The sequence below is a fragment of the Pithys albifrons genome, chromosome 3 (assembly GCF_047495875.1).
Source record: "Pithys albifrons albifrons isolate INPA30051 chromosome 3, PitAlb_v1, whole genome shotgun sequence".
NCBI classification, from domain to species: Eukaryota; Metazoa; Chordata; class Aves; order Passeriformes; family Thamnophilidae; genus Pithys; species Pithys albifrons.
The window spans coordinates 17,805,412-17,823,933 of record NC_092460.1 but is presented as its reverse complement, the minus strand read 5'-3'; the positions used below and the strand labels follow the sequence as shown (position 1 = coordinate 17,823,933).

The following is an 18,522-nucleotide window of genomic DNA, read 5'->3' as shown; positions in this document are numbered from 1 at the left end:
AGATAAACTCCCAGCCTCAGGCCTGTAATGTGACCCTGACCTCATGGTAGCAAAATACTGCTACCACATACAGCCTGGCTGACTGCAGCACAATTTGATGTCAGTACAAACATACCCAGACCAAAGCTTAGAATCAAGGTTTAAATGAGCAGTGTGGCCCTCACTGGTCCCATGTGTGCCGAATGCCTGCAGGTTCCAGACAGGGAACCCCAGAATTACTGATCCCCTTTCCCTCGGTCAGGGGCTGCTTTCTCAAATAAGTGATGCTTAGATATGGCTACCTGACCAACTGCATAATAGAAATGCTACAAACATCAAGAAACTTTGAGTGTACAGCCTTTAGGATGACAAAAGGTACTTTGTGTAATGAGGAACTGGACAGTGTCCCTGACCTTTTCAGCTGCACTCCCATAGGAGCTTGCAGGATAATGGAGAGCTTCAGCCCTCTGGGTTAAAATGGACTGCAAACTTTTTTCAAAGAAACCAAGCCCAGAAATCCTACAAACTTTAAATATGAGTCAATGTTCATACCCTTGAAAAAATCTGAGCTAAATGTGACATGAGTGGGTGTCATAGGCAGAGTGGGTACCTAATTCTGAGCTCACAGTGAACAGAGACACAGCAATTGGCACAAAGCAAATCGTATCAGGGGTCTCTTAAAGGTTGGACTTTGCTTTTTGACAGTGACACCTGGTTAACAGGACAACAATAGAGAGGTCAGAGAAGTTATCCAGACTGCACAATGCAGTTCTACCACAGCATGTTAGCAAAAATGGGCTTTTAGTAGAGTTTTTTAGCTCTACTTAAGTAGCTGTGGTTTGTATTGAGAGGCATCTCAGATTATGTTTTTAAAATACTATATGATTTCTAAGCTAGGTTCTAAATATAACTTAAAGATTAAAAAGCCAGTTGATATACTGTAGTTTAGGGAGGCTCACAAATATCATATGATATTGTGAAAGTAATTTTTGAATTACATGAATTGGTAACTACTCTTTTCCACAGCTTTAGGTCTAATCTAATCTGCAATTTGACCCTAGCAAAGATCTACATAACAGAAACTGAAGTATAAAAAGCAGAAATGATTAGGAGATTCACATTAAAAGTGTAAGAATTCCTAGAACTAAACTGCTCACCTGAGTGCCCACAGTGTGTTGTTCATTTATTTAGGTACACATAAACTTTAGCAAGGATAGAGAAGGCCACATGTGAAAGAATTAAGAACACTACATGCCATCTTCTCCATATCCAGCTAAAATTTGATATTTTTTTTAGGTAATATACAAATGTTCTTTGCATGGCTCTCAAATATTAAGATTCATACTGTTTTTCTAACTTAGAGGCTTTTATTAAATATCCATTAAGCCCTCTCAAATCCTTTATAAAGAGAAGTGCTACATGTACAGATGTCTACATTATGTTTGCATTGTTTTTCAACAGACCATAACATAATATGAATACATTATAAACTAAAATTCATGTTCTAGCATTAGCAATTCTTCACAAGTGTGCCTGGCTTTGAAAATTCATTGCATTGTTTCTTGATTTTAGTATTTTTCCTATTCCAAACCAGTGTTAACAAATACATATTATGCTTAGTTCTATATACTTTGATATTCATACAACTTTTAAAATCCCCTATCACTGCAAAGTGTCCTCTTATGCATCAGTTACTATCTATCATTTGGTTAATATTTATTAATGCTTGTATAAAGTGTAAAATTAGGTTAAATTTAAGACTATATGTAATATAGGGTGGCACTCTATAAACAAATAAAATACTCCTGAATTCAACAAACATACCAAAAAAGGAATTAAAAAAAAAAAGGAATTTTTTGTCTATTAAAAAAACCACAGAAAAACAAAACAAGAAAACAAAAATACTCCAACCTTGAAAACTATTAAAAGGATTGTTAGACTAATGATTGGCAGGCACAGACCTGCCTGGGAACTTAGATATGTCTTGCCCTACTATTTTATATACCTTTTTTCTTAAGCGAAAATAGTAATTTACAGTGTTTCCTGAACTGGTCATTCAAAATATATATTATCAAAGGGTAGAGTTAAATTGCCCATACAGTGACTTTAAATTGCACCTGCCTGACAAACATTATAATCACCATTGCCTTTGAAGTGAAGAGAAAGTTACTCAGCCTGCAAGTGGAGATGTGTGGGTAACACACAATATAAAATTTTAAGCTAAGTATAAAGACCTTTAATAAACAAGTCTAGCAGTTTAAATTGCATAATTTGATACTTTTTACAAGGAAAGAACAGGGGGAAAATATTTTTGGATCTTATAGAGCTTTGGGGTTTTGGCTACGATAAGTTTCTACAAATACTGCAGTTGACTCAAATTTAAAGACTTTTTAACAGTCATAAGTGCTCTGCAAGTCTGGAAGATCTGATTTTCAAAGCAGAAGTGCAAGATGATTCTATATATTTAGATTGTGATTCTTGAGACTTCAACAAATAACCACTGAAATAGCCAAAATGCAGAGGTTCCCTTGAAGATGTTCCTTGACTTCCATGCACATCTAAGCAATCTCTCAGAAATTAAGGTCTGTTCAACATTGTGACGATCAGTGATGAGCAGTTTGACTCCAGCACACCTGTGGCTCAACATGGGCACAGGTCAAAATCATTCCTGTGCCTGTTATCACACAGGTAACTTGGCACCTTGACACATTCTTGTTGAGAAAGCAAGAATGCAGAAACACACAGGCTAAACAAGGCATGGGGGAATGCAGAGAACACTTTCAGGGTCATAAAAGATGAATAGGATAAAAGGAATACAACCCAAAATGTTTTTTAGAAGACCAACTATAGTTTACTGCCCTTAGAAGTCCAGGACATACACAGGGACATTGTGATGTACACAGACAGAGCTCTGAATGAAATTGGCCCTTGGTGCTTTGGTTATTTTACGTGGCAAGTTGATTTGTTTAGAAGAAAATTTACTACATCTGAAAAGGCAAATGATTATTTATTTCATGGCAAATTGAGCTGTGTATTTATTTACACGTTTTAAACATGATCAAGTGTTGCAGTTTGGCAAGCTTCTACTGAGAGAGAAATGCAGAAATACTTTAGTAAATGGTGGTATGTCTCAAGATTAAGTGTTTTTTAAAAACCACTACCACTTTAATGCCTGTGGATTGCACTATTCCTGACACTAATGCACTCATGCCCTGAACAATCTGAATCTAATTTATATTGTTATTTATCTGTTGCTGCCAAATCTGCACATTTAGTGGACAAGTCTGAAATCTGCCATTATAAATCCTCATAAAGGGTTCAGTGTCACCCTGAACTACAGTCCCATTGCCATTTACTTCTTTTATTGACAATAAACAGCATTCAATGCTCAGTCTATAAGAAAATAGAAGAAGTATTTGGTTTATTGATGATTTTCCTTGTTAAATAAATGTCTGCTTACTAACACCCAAATAGGCTAAATGCATATTATACGGGACAGTGTTTATTCAAACAGGTAACTTCCTACCCATTTTAACAGGTAATTAACATGTGATAGCCAACAAAGTAAACACATTCATCTTGCATAATTAAAACACACATAAATCTTTCCCAGGGTTAGGATGACTGTAGCCACATGCTTCCTTGCTTCCCTGGTGAGAACATGGCTTTCTCATATTGAGTTTTCTCTTTATTTTGTGTCTTAAGATTGTGTGCAAAGAATCAACTGGAAACAAAGCAGTTTCTTTGGGGTTTGGGTACTGACCTTGTGGGCCCATGAGTGCTGCAATTAAAAGAGGAGGGGGCTTTGCTCCCTGGGTCATTGGAAGTAAGGCCAGATTTTTGATCTTCATCCAAGTCCAATATGTCATCACACATGAACAGGAGAGGTTAAAAGGGCAAATTTTTGAGCATTTGACTGCGCAACTGCTGCCTGATCTGTACACCTCTGGTTTTTACAGTGAACACACATATTTGGCAATTATTCATCAACTGGTTCCTTGCACCTTTGAAATTTTAACATATATACTTAGAGTATAAGTAGTCAGATGAGTAAGTTGCTGTGCCTGCAGAAGATCTATACCCACACTCATAGCTGCCAGACTTAAAGCTGAAGCTCTTGGTATTTTCCAAAATGAAGCTTAATGAAAAAAATTTGAATTTTCATGCATAAATGAGATTTGCAAATAGACAAAAATTTGTGTTTGTTCTACTGACAAATGAGAGGATACACTAAAAGATCACCTAAGTTTTCCTGGTCAAATGTTTTAACAACCATCATCCTTTCTAATTTATAACAACTTTGACTTTTGAAGGATGCTTTCCTTAGATGTCTTTTGTGCAATTAAAATTTGCTATGATGAGATCACCAGAAGGCTAAAACTGGTAATGTAACCAGAAAGCACTGCTGAAGAACTTTGCTTGACACACATATTTAAAATTGGTTATCATGTTGGGGTAATACCTCATAAAACTACAAGGAGCACTGAGATGCTTATTTAGACAAAGACTTCAAACTTAACATCTAATCAAAAACACATCTCCAAGGAGCACAACACCTTTGAAGCCCATACTAAGTGCATTAGTATAGTTCTGACTGCATAGAAAGAGTGTCAGTTGACACCAAAAAAGAAAAAAATATTTCTCTTTAGTAATTAATTATTTCTAACATTGAAGCTGTCACAGAACATTCAATCATATGAGTTTTCATAAATAATGAGGTTTAGTTTTTCTATTTTTTTTGTTGTTATAAAAGTGAATAACTTACTGGAAAATATGAAAGCATTTCAGATTTTTCAAAAATTCCAGTTTTTCTCTCTTGTTGACTGTGCTTAGAGAATGTGGGTTGACTTGTTTTTGATCGCTGTTTAAATAACAGATTAATTTAATAATCATTGGGATATTGAATAACAAAAAATTATGGGGTGAGACAGCCAAACCGTGACCCTAATGACATTCTTATGTTAATTCTTATTTTCTTTCAGGCTCCTGCTTTCTTAATAAAACCTATATTTTTGAAAATCATTTTTAAACATTGCAATTTATCCCAAAGTAGCATTTACTTTTCCCTAGTAAGAGATAAGTTTACATATAGAGAGTGCATTTTATATGTCTGTATATATTTAGTGCTTGACTCAAAGCCTGCTTAAGTGTAAGGGTGCCCTTCCACTGACTGTTTCCATAGGTGGCTGAAAAGGTGAGCCAGCTAATAACAAAGTAATTAGCATGTAGTCCTTTCTACTGTGTGATTTATTTGAGGATACTTTGATTTAAACCCAAGCACCCATAATTAAATTTATGATTGGAAACATTTATAGGAAAAACTTTTCATTACTATAGTTGGTAACTGTTTACTTTGGCAACTGAGGTGCAGAGCAGTTCTATAAGATCAGTAACAGCACATCCAGGACAGAATAAAACTGAGCCTCTGATTCTCAGTATGTGACCTTGTTAGCAAAACCACGGTATTTGTGCACCAAATGCCTTATCTAAATAGCAGGACATGGTTTCAATTAATATCAGTCATCATTTTTACTTCTGCTAAAAGGCTGCTTTTAGTCTACTTTTTCAGACCAGGGCTCTGTGGTAGTGCCTGACGTGGTAGGAACAAAAGCCTGTGCCTTGAGTAACTTTTGACACAAACTTCCTTGAGGCAGTTCTTGCACAACTTTTGTTTGCAAACCTGACTTTTCTCTTATCTTTTGAATAGGTTTTTAATATTCAAGGGGATGTATAACCAGCTAAATACTTACAAGTATCTTTTCCTATTTGTGATAAATATTTGCAATTACAAATCACAGATTAATCTATAACATGGTCTAAGGAGGACACAGAAAATAATCCCACTGACCCAAAGAGATCCAAATTGAGAGCCTGGTATGCAACAGATGCTGCACAGATTAACAACTGGACACAGTGTCAGTTCCAGACTTGCTGTATATGACTGAACCTGAATTCTGACTGATTGAGCCCATCAGTCTTAAATTACAAATATTAAGCAACACACTTGCTTGTAAAAATATTTATTGGTACTGAAGCCATGAAACAGAAAACTGGGTCAGAAGATGTAGGTCTACAAAGGACTTTGGGTCAAATTCCTTAGCTGTTCTGCGGGAAAGTGTCCTGGGTTATAACAAAAATATTTGGAATCCAACGCAATCTGCAATCTTAGATGCAATTTGTAGATTGTTAATGACAGTGGGTAAACGGTATAACAAACAACTTTCCCATGAGAATCTAATAGTTCTTCTGGATTATGTTTTTAAGTTTTGCTGTTGCTTGTGGAGAAAAATAATGGGTGCCTTGAGATCAGTTTGTAACTTACAGGGTTTTCTTTTATTTTTTTTTCCACTGTGGAACACAAAATGTTTTTCTATGAAAAAGATCTTAGTGCATCATTTTTGAAATACTATAATTTTCACTACACTCAGTTTCCAACTTGTGCCTTCCAAGTATTGCAGAATTGTATTATTTTTGAAACTTATTTCCTTTGACCTGAAGTTACCTAAGAACACAGACTAGAATCTGCACTCCTTTGAGAAAATCTAGTCTTGTTAAATTAATCTTCTTTTCATGGAATCACGTCTGTTTCCACTATTCAAACAGAATCATAGAATGGTTTGGATTTGAAGGGACCTTAAACACCATCTAGTTCCAATCCCCTTCCACTAGACCAGGATGCTCAAAACCCCTTCCAACCTGGCCTTGAAAACCTCCAGGGATGCATGATAATTTGTTGCACAACTTCCCAGTAATCTTCTGTTAAATTATCACAAAGTAAGGCAGCTTAAATTCCACAATGCTGGCACAAAGCACTCACAGCAGTGTAACCTACATTGTATTTGATATGTCAAGTGGAAAAAGCATGGCTTGATTTTGTTGAGTTTGCACTTTTCAGGCAGTGGGACCCATTGTTACACTTAAGGGTTCCCTAGCATCACTTTACAAGGCACTCTCATACTTCTATCCCACAAAGCCATATAAAACCAATTATTCATACTAGACATTAACAATTTCCTTATACTTCAAAATTGGTCAGTAGCAAATCAAGTGAATATTAGCACTTAAACTTTATCCCCAGTGTACTGACTCCTATTAACCCGCTTTAAAGTAATGAAAATATGAAGGGGAAAAAGAGGAGTAAGTCCAGAAGTGCACCTATTGACTTCAAAGTGACCAAGTTTTTACCTTTATTTGCTAATTGCATATTGATTTAGCCTGGAAAGGGAGAGTTATAACAATTTTGGTTAACTTAAAAATTCTTCCTGACATTTATATTGATAGACAAGTTATTGTTGTATATACTAATCTCCTTTATGCTGATGACCTGTCAGCACAAAGGAAATCCAATTAAGAGACTTTTTACAGTACAAAAATTTGCATAAATAATACCTATGCAATTCTTCAATTAAAAGATACCAGAACTACAGTCAAATTGTCACTGCACACAGGCACCAAATGCAAAGATATTTTCATTGTGAAGCAGGAAAACTACACTGAAGTCTTTCTCTTCTTTTAACTCTATGCGGGATGATTTTACAGTAGCATGGAGAGAACTTCAAGATTGCAGCACTGACATATGAGATTTGTTACTATTCACTCATCTTCCCAGCACTGAACATTCACAGAATGGATTTAATCCTCTTTCAGCCCAATAATTCTAAGAAGGAAACTCTGTTTGGCATTCCAGTAGAACAACTAGATCTCACTGTACCACAAGGGAACTCCTAACCTGTTTAGCAGGGTTTCACTCCTGTACAGGAGACTGAACAGCACTTACCTTTTTGTATCTCACTCTTACAGATAATGCCCTTAGAATGCTGCCTGCATAGAGGAAAAGTCTTAAAGCAGTCACTATTCAAAATTAACATAACCCCATATTGGTTTTAAATTTTTTTTGATAGAAAATAATAGGAACCTCTTTAATTTAAGAGCATCAAACTTTAAAATGACCTCTGTAACAAGAGAAATGACACCCTGACAGAGGTCATTGCATAATATAAAACATATCAGACTTGTATGTCATTCAAAACAGCCTTGAATAATTCAGTTTTATTGCTTTGTCACAAACAGTTGTATAAAAAAATTGAAAGGGCTTACTTGAAACAGTCATCGCAAGCAATATTCCCCGTGGTCTCCTTTATAGTGCGCTCGGAAACAAAGGCTGGATACTCAGTGTCACAGGGCTCCAGGGTTTGTTTCAACCTCTGCGCTATAGGCACAGAAAAAAATATCTTGATGTTAACAGGGGCAGAACAGCACACAAAATTGTGAACAACATGAGATGCTGTATTACAGAGAGCACAGAGAACGGAAATGTTACTCAGCTTCTGCCACCCTGTGAGATTTCCTAGGCAGTGCATAACACTATTTTTTCAATTAAATTAAAAAAAAAAAGTTTATCCATGGAATGTAATTTTGCAAGGCATTACTATTAAGGTAGTTATTAATGGTTTAGACATTGCCAACTCACTTCATATTTATGCACAAGTTTTTGTTCTTTCCGTGTAGATTCAAGCTGGATTTGCTTTCATTTTCATCTCAGTGCTGTCCATCACTAACCTTTCATGAGATTTTACATTTATTTGATGCAAATTTTGGTGTATTTTACTGAAGTTCAAACACTTTTTCAGGATTAGAGCTCGGGAATTTTTGCAGTGTTTCAGTAGTTACAGTAAGTCCGTGGTCAGGGGAGGCAGAAGAGTTACTTTACCCAACTACAATGCTTGCTATCTGCTTTCCAAAATAGTGATGATTAAGACTCTGTAACACCTTTACTCTGAAGCCCTTGCAGTGCAGGGAAAAAGAGTCACTATTTGCATCTTAAGCATTGGGAAACTGAGGTACCAGGAAGCAGAGACCCTGGTTCAAGGTCAAACTATAGGCCAGCAACAAGCTGGGAACGAAAGGCAGCTCTTTTGACTCTCACACTGAAGTATGTGAGACAATGTCTCTCCCTCCTTCCCTTTCTTTTGCCTCCCAACCCCTTCATTGTTCCTCAACACAGAGATATACTTGCAAATCAGCACAAATGTTAACCCTCTCTTGAACTAATTGCTAAGTGAGAAAACAAGATGAGGCATGACAAAAATAGATTACACTGAACAGGCTCTTGGGCTGGACAGATCTTTCATTTGAGATAACCCATTCCAGAGTGAGTGGTGCACCCACTGTGCAGTGCCAGGAAGCCACTACAACTGCATTTGCAATCACTCAGTAGGAAGTGCATTTCTGAATTGTTCATGGTTTGGTACACAATAAAAAAATTACTCCACCAAATGCACAGACCTCAAAGGAAGTACTAAAGTTGGTCAGAAAAATTTTGTTATTTCCAATGTTTTCACCGTGGTTGTGACATATTTAACAATTAATTATGTTTTTTAAAAATGTCTGACTAGCTCTATGACACCTTCTCCCTTTCTCTTCTGTTCTCCTTATCTGCTGTCAAGAATGACTGGAATTTATCACCTGTGTTTTGGGTCTACCCTCATTTTTATCAACATGTGGCTTGTGTAACAAAGAGACTGCTGAAGATTCACGGGTCTCAGATTTCCAACACCTCTCTGGAGTCCAGAAGATGATGGCATTGTCCAAGGTTTAGGGTTTCGTTTCTCTCATTTACAAATGTGATTAAGATTACAAGATCTTGTGCAGAAGCATTTTTTAGATGGGATTTGCTAAATGGGCATGTGTGTGTGGACCCTCTGGGATTTCCATAATATGTGATACAGTATTAATGTCACACTTTGAGTGGGAAATATTTCCCTCATAGAACTGATCTTTTTTCTGAGCTTTGTTGAGCATTGCTAAGTTGACAGAAAAAATAAAAAAGTGCACACTCATTAATTTTTAATTTCATTTAACGCAGTCATAAATATTACCACTCCTAGTGCTAACGCAGCATATACAGAAGAATTCTGTATATATATAACTTCTGTGTGTATATATATATGTATATGCATATGTGTATATATATATAACCTATAACCCCTAAGCATGTCATTTTCTCTCCTGCTCTCTTGTGAAGTATCTCTTGCTTTTGCTTTGCTAAAACATTTATGAAAACTTACTGGTTTCCAAATAACTATTCCTTGGTACCTAACCAAGTATGAGGAGGGCAAGCAATACCATAAAAGCTCTGACATTCCAATGAGCATGATGAGGGGGTATTTTCAATACTCTTACTCATCAGAGAAATGGAGCAAGTGACTTGTGTAATTAAAACTCCCCTGTCAACTCTAACATGAACAGAAATTCCTCAGTCATGCTTGTCCATCAAAGGGCTGTAATGATAGTTTTGTTTTTAAGAAGTGCATGTTTGCAAGTTACTAATGCTTCATCTGTAGTTAGGGCACTCTTAAAATAAAAATCAGACACTCATTTTCATGAGATGAAGAGGGATGCTGTGTTTGAAAGATGTTTTGCCTAACATACAATGCAAATACCATTCAATGTTTCATGTCAGGATGTATTAAGGCATATTTGTACAGTACACTTGAAAAAAAGCAGGCAGAAAAGTTATTTGTTTCCTACACTGGTTGCTTTGTGCTGTTCTGTAAACACCGAGGATTAGGGCTGGTGTGCCTGCAATTCCTCCTCACAAGGAATGGTTTTGCACAACCAGTCTGACTGTCCCTCACAGCTGTCACTGCCAGAGGCTTTTTCCTTCATTGTGAGGGAAATCACTGGAAAGTTAGTCCTGGTTTTTTGCAGACCTGTGTAGGCACTGCTGGTCCCGAAGCAGCCGCACAGGCACACAGCGCCTGGCTGGTTCCCATGCAGCCCTGTCTGTGTGTGTGCATCCCATCCACCCCAGGCTCACTGCTCTTGCCCAGGAGCTGCAGCTCCAGTGTGGCACTCACAGGGCAGCTCAGGCCAGGGGGGAAAGCCGAGAGAAACTTCATTCATGGAAATTTCCAGCAGGCTCTTTTCAAGCCCTTCCCTCCAGCAGACACCCATCTCAGCCTCCATGTGCCCTTACAGAGCACTGACAACACGTATGGCAGGAGCCTGACGTGATTAGCCAATTACTGCCATACTTGCTGGTTGCTTCAGGATAGAAATTCTATACCAGCAGTATCTTATTATTCTAGGGAATACTGGATTATTCCAGGGCATCAGTATGTTAAATTTTCCCCATACCTAAACTTCAGACAGGATGCTGTTTTGCCTGGATATGAGTCAATGCAAATATCAACTGAAGCCTAAAGTAGCACTTTTATCCCCTGCTTTCCTGAAAATGTGCAAATATGAGCCTGAAGAATTCAGTTTAAATCATTGTACCAGGACAATTTGCCTATGAAATCATCAATTGAAGGGCACTGCTCTTGTAAATTAGCCCTTTACTTCTGAGCAACTTCTGAAAATGCTGTAAAAACTGCTAAAATATAACAAAGAGGTTATACTGAAAACTTCCCATTTTTATGGCAACTATTAAAATTCCACCACTGCAAACAAATTTTCCACATTTTAAAAATTATTTTGAGTAAATTGAATTTTAACTCACTTGAATATATATTTTGAATGGAATGATAAAACAAAATACAACTTTAGTAAGTCTTGTTTAACATAAATTCTATCTTAATCTTAGAATTATATTTGTATGAAATTATATTGATATGAGCATATTCTTGTAGGTTTTTTTAAATTGCCTTTCCCAGCACAATAACCCCACCACATTTTACAACAGATCTAGGGAAAAAAAGTCAAGTAAGCAGAAAAAGGCCAATGTAATTGCTTTATTCATAAAGATTGTTTTGGAATAAAGGTAAATGTTTTTAAAAACCATATTTAATCATCATGTACTATTTTAACCTTTCCATTATAGCAGTGCACTCTATTCCTAGAGTACACACAAGCACCATGTGGTTATTCGTAGAAGATCTTATTTCTTTTGTGTTTTAGGAAACATTAACAAAAAAGAGAATGCTGACATGGGAGACAAACTATTATTATCAGATGTTTATTATTTAATCTAAACCAGTTTAAGCACATCTGAATTTCAAAAATTCAATTTAACCTGGAAATTTCTGCCATTATGCCTGGAAAAAAAAAATTACACTTACCTTTTGCTGTTAGATCAGAGTGCCACCAACTGCATAGATTAAATTCCACAAGGAACCTAGAGAAATTATTGGAGTTTTCATATTATCCCACAGAATGTTTTCAAAACACTAAACCAGCAGTTTCTGACAATGCTAATCTTATTTTAAATAAAAGCTAAAATAAAACTGAAATTCATGTTACTATAACTCTGGGAATAGCAATTACTGCTGTTCTCATATTTTCACTGGGTTGCGTTTTATCTTTGAGAACTTTTTCTGAAAATAACCCTATCAATAAATCATAGATTTACCCATTATTAATTTCAAATATTGATCTTATTTGAACTGTCTCTTAAAATTCTCAATGCATGACAGCATACAGTGGTTTTACTGTTGAATATTATTTCTTCATTATGTAGGTATTTTGACTCCAGTAAAATGCCACAGGACTATAAATGTCCAGGCTACAATACAGGAGTACATATAAAATGCTTTCTTTCATTCATTCTCAAACTGAAATAATAAACCTATTTTATTTCTAAGAGCAGAAAAGATTTACCACTGTTTAATCAATTCTAATTAAATTGTAAAGAGCACGTTTTCCCACTAAAATATACTATGATTTACTTGGAAGAATGGATGGAAAAGTGTCAGTCTATCAGTTATTTTAAGCATAAAGACTATGGAACCAACATCCAATTCATCATATGCCTGTGAATCTACCACACTTAAGCACAGAAAGCTCCTTGAAATATCGAAGCTGTTACATGCAGTATCAGTCTCATTTTAACACAATTCTTTCCCTTCTATTTTCTTTGAAAGCTGCATTAAGATCAGTCTCTGCCCTCTGTCAGCAGCTATTCAGTTAATTCCCCTTAACTCTCATTCTGAACTTTGATGAAAGCTCATACAATTTACAATTAAACAAAATGACTACAAGAAGAAAACTGTTCTATTTCAATAAAAATAAAATTCCCTTCAAAGTGCAGCTTCGCTTTCTGATAAGAACAATAATAAATCATATAAGGTGAACAACACAACACATTTTAAGGCTTCCTCTTCTCCATGTAATATGGCTCTGCTATTTCTTAGGCTACCCCTCTTAAAGGTAATGATCATTTTGAATTAACTGGAAATGTTAGAAGAATTAACAAATATAAAACAATTCAGCAATATCCAGGGCACGCCTTATCTGGCATGTACTGTTAAAGGTCTATCTTACAGAATTTTATGAAGTGACAATGCAGTGAGTCAGAGTAACCAAGTTTTCCTACTGACAACAGCCCACCCAGGCAGCATCACAAACAGCCAGTCATTTATCTAAAATTTAACAGGAACCACAAAAATAAATTTGGTTGTATATTGTGGTCTGCTAAACAAAGACATGCAGATACAAGTGAAGAACGTGAATAATGTAATAAAAGTGAAACTGTGCATTTTGATTGAATTTTCTCAGATTTTAACAATTTGACATTGCAAAAAAATTGACAACAATTACTATATTTAAAGTTGTATAGTAAAACCAGCACAATGTATGCAAAAGGTACAAATGATAACTAAATATTCAAAAGTGCAAATATTCATTAATTCATGCAAATATTCATTAAGTTCTTGATAAAATCTACTTACAAGACAAGTTCAGTCATAATCCATTTTACTGCAGCAAAGAAGGCATTATAAGGCTGAAGAGAAGCAACTCATTTAATAAAAGTCAAAAAATCCATCATTTATATTTCAACTGAATTCTTCAGGTAAAGACAATGTTCTGAATATTCAAATGCATGGGGAGCATGAGAAAGAACCCCTTTTTCTTACAAAGAAGAAATATTACATTTATTATTAAAAAGTGTAGCTGTGAAATTTCCTTTTTCTCATAGTTGATCAGATACACAGATTACCAGTGGGGAAAGGCAAGTTTTGCAAATGATTCTTAAATCTTTAACCTCTAGGGGTTCCTATTTCCCAGGCTATTGCTGAGGGAACAGCTCGAGTAGATAATATGAGCTGTTCTTGGGCTGAAATTCACAGGCTTTCGTCTCTATAGTGTAAATCTCTACTCATTATCTCAGCCTAATTAGGCTACCAATAGTTTCTGAAGTCTGAATTCACCTAAGTGGTTGTCTGTGTCATATAGAAGGCCCAGTTGCAAACATTTTAAGCAGTTTTTTTCCTCATTCCTCTGTTTTTCTGAATCATAAGAAATACAGCAAATCCTTTGAAAATTCTGTGTGTACAGTACTTTTAATACATTTTAAACATTTCATTTTTGAAAAGAATATTAATGAGAATAATCTTTCATGAAAGTAAGTCAGGTGGAAATGTCATTTTCCAGAAATTTGGAAAGGAATCTTTCCTTGTCTCCCTCATTTGTGTTAGGGTGTCCTACCTACATGAATTATGCAGACTTTCGATATCAACAGAGAATTTTGGCACATACAAGAAGCGACGCTAACAGAACTGCTCTGATGTCTAAAATCCTTCTTAGCCACCCTGAAGCAGCACTCACTGGAGTGATGCTGTTTGGGTGAGCAGTCACAGGCCATTGAAAATTTTCAGGGGCTACAGAGAGTGTTTCGGTGCAGGGCTGAGAACTCACAGAGCAACAAACTCGTGCCATTAAAGTGAATGTCATAAAAGGCTGGAATCACAACCCAGCAATCATAATGCCTGAGATAGGAAAGATTTTCCCCTGGTGAGCACTGTCTTAGAGTTAAAAATAGAGCTACAAGACTTTCTTAAAGGTGAAAACACAATTTTAGCCCTGTGGGACATCTTACTTGTTTTAATTCCAAATCAGAAAACCTGAAATTTCACACCCAAGTAATTATTTTGCTGTACACTTTTGTTTTCATAATGCCAAACAATTTAGTATAAAACAACATATTCATTATTAGTTATGAACAGTACATATTCAGTTTGAGCTCACTTTTAAGAGATAAATCCTTCAGCTCTACATGCTGGGTGCTTGTGCAAACCTTGCTGAAACCGTGAGCCTTAGGATGGAAGAATTTTGCTAGGAGATGTAATATATTTTAAGATACTTCATGCAAATACGTTTTGCAGCATCACATTCTGTTACATTGATAATTTAGGTCTCATGGCACAGTGTAGTTTTAATTATTATGTCAAGATGGTCTTTTTTTAGGTTCAGACTCTAGGGGATAAAAAACTGATAAAATCCAAATTTGAAGATATGTGGAAAAGAGTGTCATGTAAATATGTAAATGAAAACATCCCCAAATACACGCACTTAATAAACCATAAAAACTATGTATAGATATTTGGAGGTTGTGAGAATTTGATATTTATTCAATAATTTGAGTACTAGTAGGCTTATTTTTTTCTAGCTAGATCTGTGTGCATTCCAAAGTACTACCAGATAACTAGTAAAATATACCAGTCTTTTGCTGCTGCTCTCTTTACCTAAGATTTTTTTCATGCTATTACTGTCATCTACTTGTGAAAATAGGACCTTTTTAATATTCTAAACCTATACTCTATCTAACAGCACCTGATCACTTCTGATAGATTATTATAGCAATTAGTGAGACAGATGCATGATTATAAAATACCCTTGGGGTTATTACCTGGATATAGGATTTAGCAACAAGGAAGTGTTGCCCTTGCAAGACCCAGCTTGACTCTAATCACGCCTTGCAGAGGGACAGGGTTTGTATTCAGATTGCAAGACAAGGGTTGAAATGTATTGAAATTCTACTTTAAAACACATGTTCAAATACTCAGGAAAAAAAGGTGCTAAAATCACTGACTTGTGTGGCTTGCCAAAGAACATTTCATATAAAGAAAGAAATCCTAATTTTTAATTTGAATTATGTGTTTACATATGTGATTCCAGACAAAGTACATTCTACTGCCAAATTTACAGATTCCTAAGAAGGCAGATTCATATGGTGCAAAAAAAATCCTGACAGAACCTCAGAAATGGTGTCCCAGCATTCAAATGATTGTGCAAGTATTTGAACTCAAAAACAATTTAAAACCCCTTGAAAGCACTGGGACAAACCCAAGAGCTGCAAGCCTTCCAAATCAAAATAATGGGCTTAGGATGGCCATGAGATATTTGCAACAGTTTTCTTTGATGACTGCAGGGAAAGGTGCTCAGAAAATGTACTGTACTTACGTCCAGCAAGCTATGGGCACTGTCGCTACTCTCTTTGTTTGTTCTACACATGGCCTGGTAGTCATAAAGAGTAATTCTACAGAGAAGAACAGAAAACTGCTTGACTAAAAGAAGAAAACACAGTGGAATAAAAATGATAGTATGGAACAGTCTGCTCACGAAGTAGACAAGAAAATAAAAATGTTAACAGCAGCAGGGAAAAGAGGCAATAGGATCATTAAAATACAGGTTACACAAAGGAGCATAAAGATAAGAAATTCTGTGAAAACTTTGCAAAGGTTTTATCAGACTACAGAACAAAGCAAAAGCATAACTGGGAGAAACCAGGGGAGATACACATAGAGTGTAACACACAATGGTATAAACAATGTGAGGAGGAGGAGGAGGATAATACACATTCAACACAATGCTTAAACAATTGGTTCTGGACTAAGATCAGCACATTTAGCCCCAGAAAGTGAAAGAGCCTATGCATTTGAGGGGCTTCACACAACAGGCCACTTGGAACTCCAGTAAAAGCAGAAAGACACTTCAGTTCAAGCATCTCAGTGCACAGCTAATGTGTAACATGGCATTGCTTCTAAAGCAGGGAAAGCATGGTACAGATAATTGGAGCAGGATGGGTTTACCTTCACTTCTTTTCATAAAAGCAAAATATTTCATGTCATGTAACTGCTGTAATCAACATATGCTAGAAGCCTCCTCAGATGCATAGTAAACAGGAAAATTTATTTATGCTTACAATTTTACTCATCATTGAAACACTTCAGAGGTCTAAATATAAAATCCAGAACTCAGAGCTAGTATATGGAATTATTGTGATTAATTTTCTAAATCTGTCTGTTCATAGAACAATCAATTAACTATATTCATCCACATAAAAAAACAAGTAAAGAATCTTTAGCTGATAATTTGCAACCAGTGGAAATATATAGAAGTCACTAATCTCATTTGAACATATCGATTTGATTTTTGCATTATCAGAGGGACAAAGGAACACAATTGGACAGAGATGGTTAATAGATGTATGAGATGGGACTTCAATGTTTTGCAATGTGTGCCTTGCTTCTAAGCGAAGAGGAAAGGAGAGCACACAAATTCCGCTATGGAAAGGATGTCCCAGAAGCTGCCAAAACCAGGTCATGAAATGCATTCAGCATCACCACGAGGCATTCTGCACTGCATGCCATGAAACATTTGAACCTGTACCAATAAAACGTTGTATTCCATTGTGGTAGAAACTGTATTTTTTTTCTGATCTGATTTTTTGACAGCAACCGTCACTTAAAGCTTCTTTATTTTGACTATATATTCTTTTTGGCTTACAGGCAAAATATCTAATATATTGGGTCTCGCAGCTTCAACTAGACATTTAGTACACGGTCATAATGCTTGCATTATTAAATTTGTCTTATATTGAGAATAGAAATGCCTAGGAAGCCATTGTTTTGTGGACTAGCAGAGAAAGGCACATGGTAGACAAACGCATAACTAGAGACCTAAACATGGGTGTAAGTTGAACACTGACCATCTTTGGCAGAATCACGCCCACAGCCAGATCCGCGCACACAGATCTGCCAAGACAAACAGAGCAGTACATGGTGTAAGCTGTGCTGCCTCTGTGGCATGCAGTAATACACCACTCTCCCTAGCTTTTTTCCAATCCTTATTTTTTCCCCTTTTATCCATGGTCAGAATCTGGTCCCTGTAAAGTTGTCTCTACAGCTCAGCCTTTCCAGCCTTGCTTGGCTTGACTCTATTTTATTCCTCTAGATCCAAGGACTGTATTGTGAGTCCACTTGCACCACCTAGGGACAGTGGCAAGTGATAGGTGCACAAACAAGGGCAAGTTACAGATGTTAATGTGCTCTCTGCAGAGTAGTCAAGAAATTCTATATGGATGAAACAGTCTCCTTCACTGAATATCGAGTGTTTCAAATAGAAGATATTGTTCTGTCTATATTCATTGTTAATGCATTTTTAATACATTAATTAAGTTTAGTGACTGTTTGTTTCATGTTTAAAAGTATAATCAATGCCTCAGTGTCTCATACACCAGAACTGCTTAGTCAATCTGTGGGCTTCATTATTCTGCTAAGCAATGTTAATCAAATACTATTCTAATGTGCCATGTGTAACATCTATTATAATTTGAACCTAATTTTCACTATTGATAAAAGCCTTCTCCCCATCAGTATTTGCACTTGTATTACATTTCTTATGTAGTCATCACATTCTAATAGATGTAATAGTTTCTTAAAATGGTCAAAGATAAAAAGCTATTAAAAGAATGAAATACATACACAAAAAGTCATAAATATAATTTATATTGCACCCCAACATGTTAGATTATATTTTTTT

The 18,522-nt window shown here is 36.0% G+C and overlaps 1 protein-coding gene across 1 annotated transcript in view; it reads right to left on the bottom strand.

Annotated features, from left to right (window-relative positions):
* CACNA2D3 (calcium voltage-gated channel auxiliary subunit alpha2delta 3) overlaps positions 1-18,522 on the bottom strand; it is a 395,617-nt gene that overhangs the window by 10,546 nt on the left and 366,549 nt on the right. Inside the window, exons 32-35 of the mRNA XM_071549734.1 lie at positions 16,162-16,237; positions 13,650-13,702; positions 12,042-12,097; positions 8,077-8,188 (exon numbers count right to left, since the gene is read on the bottom strand). Of these exons, the coding sequence (XP_071405835.1) occupies positions 8,077-8,188; positions 12,042-12,097; positions 13,650-13,702; positions 16,162-16,237 (297 nt within the window). The remainder of the gene's footprint in view (positions 1-8,076; positions 8,189-12,041; positions 12,098-13,649; positions 13,703-16,161; positions 16,238-18,522) is intronic.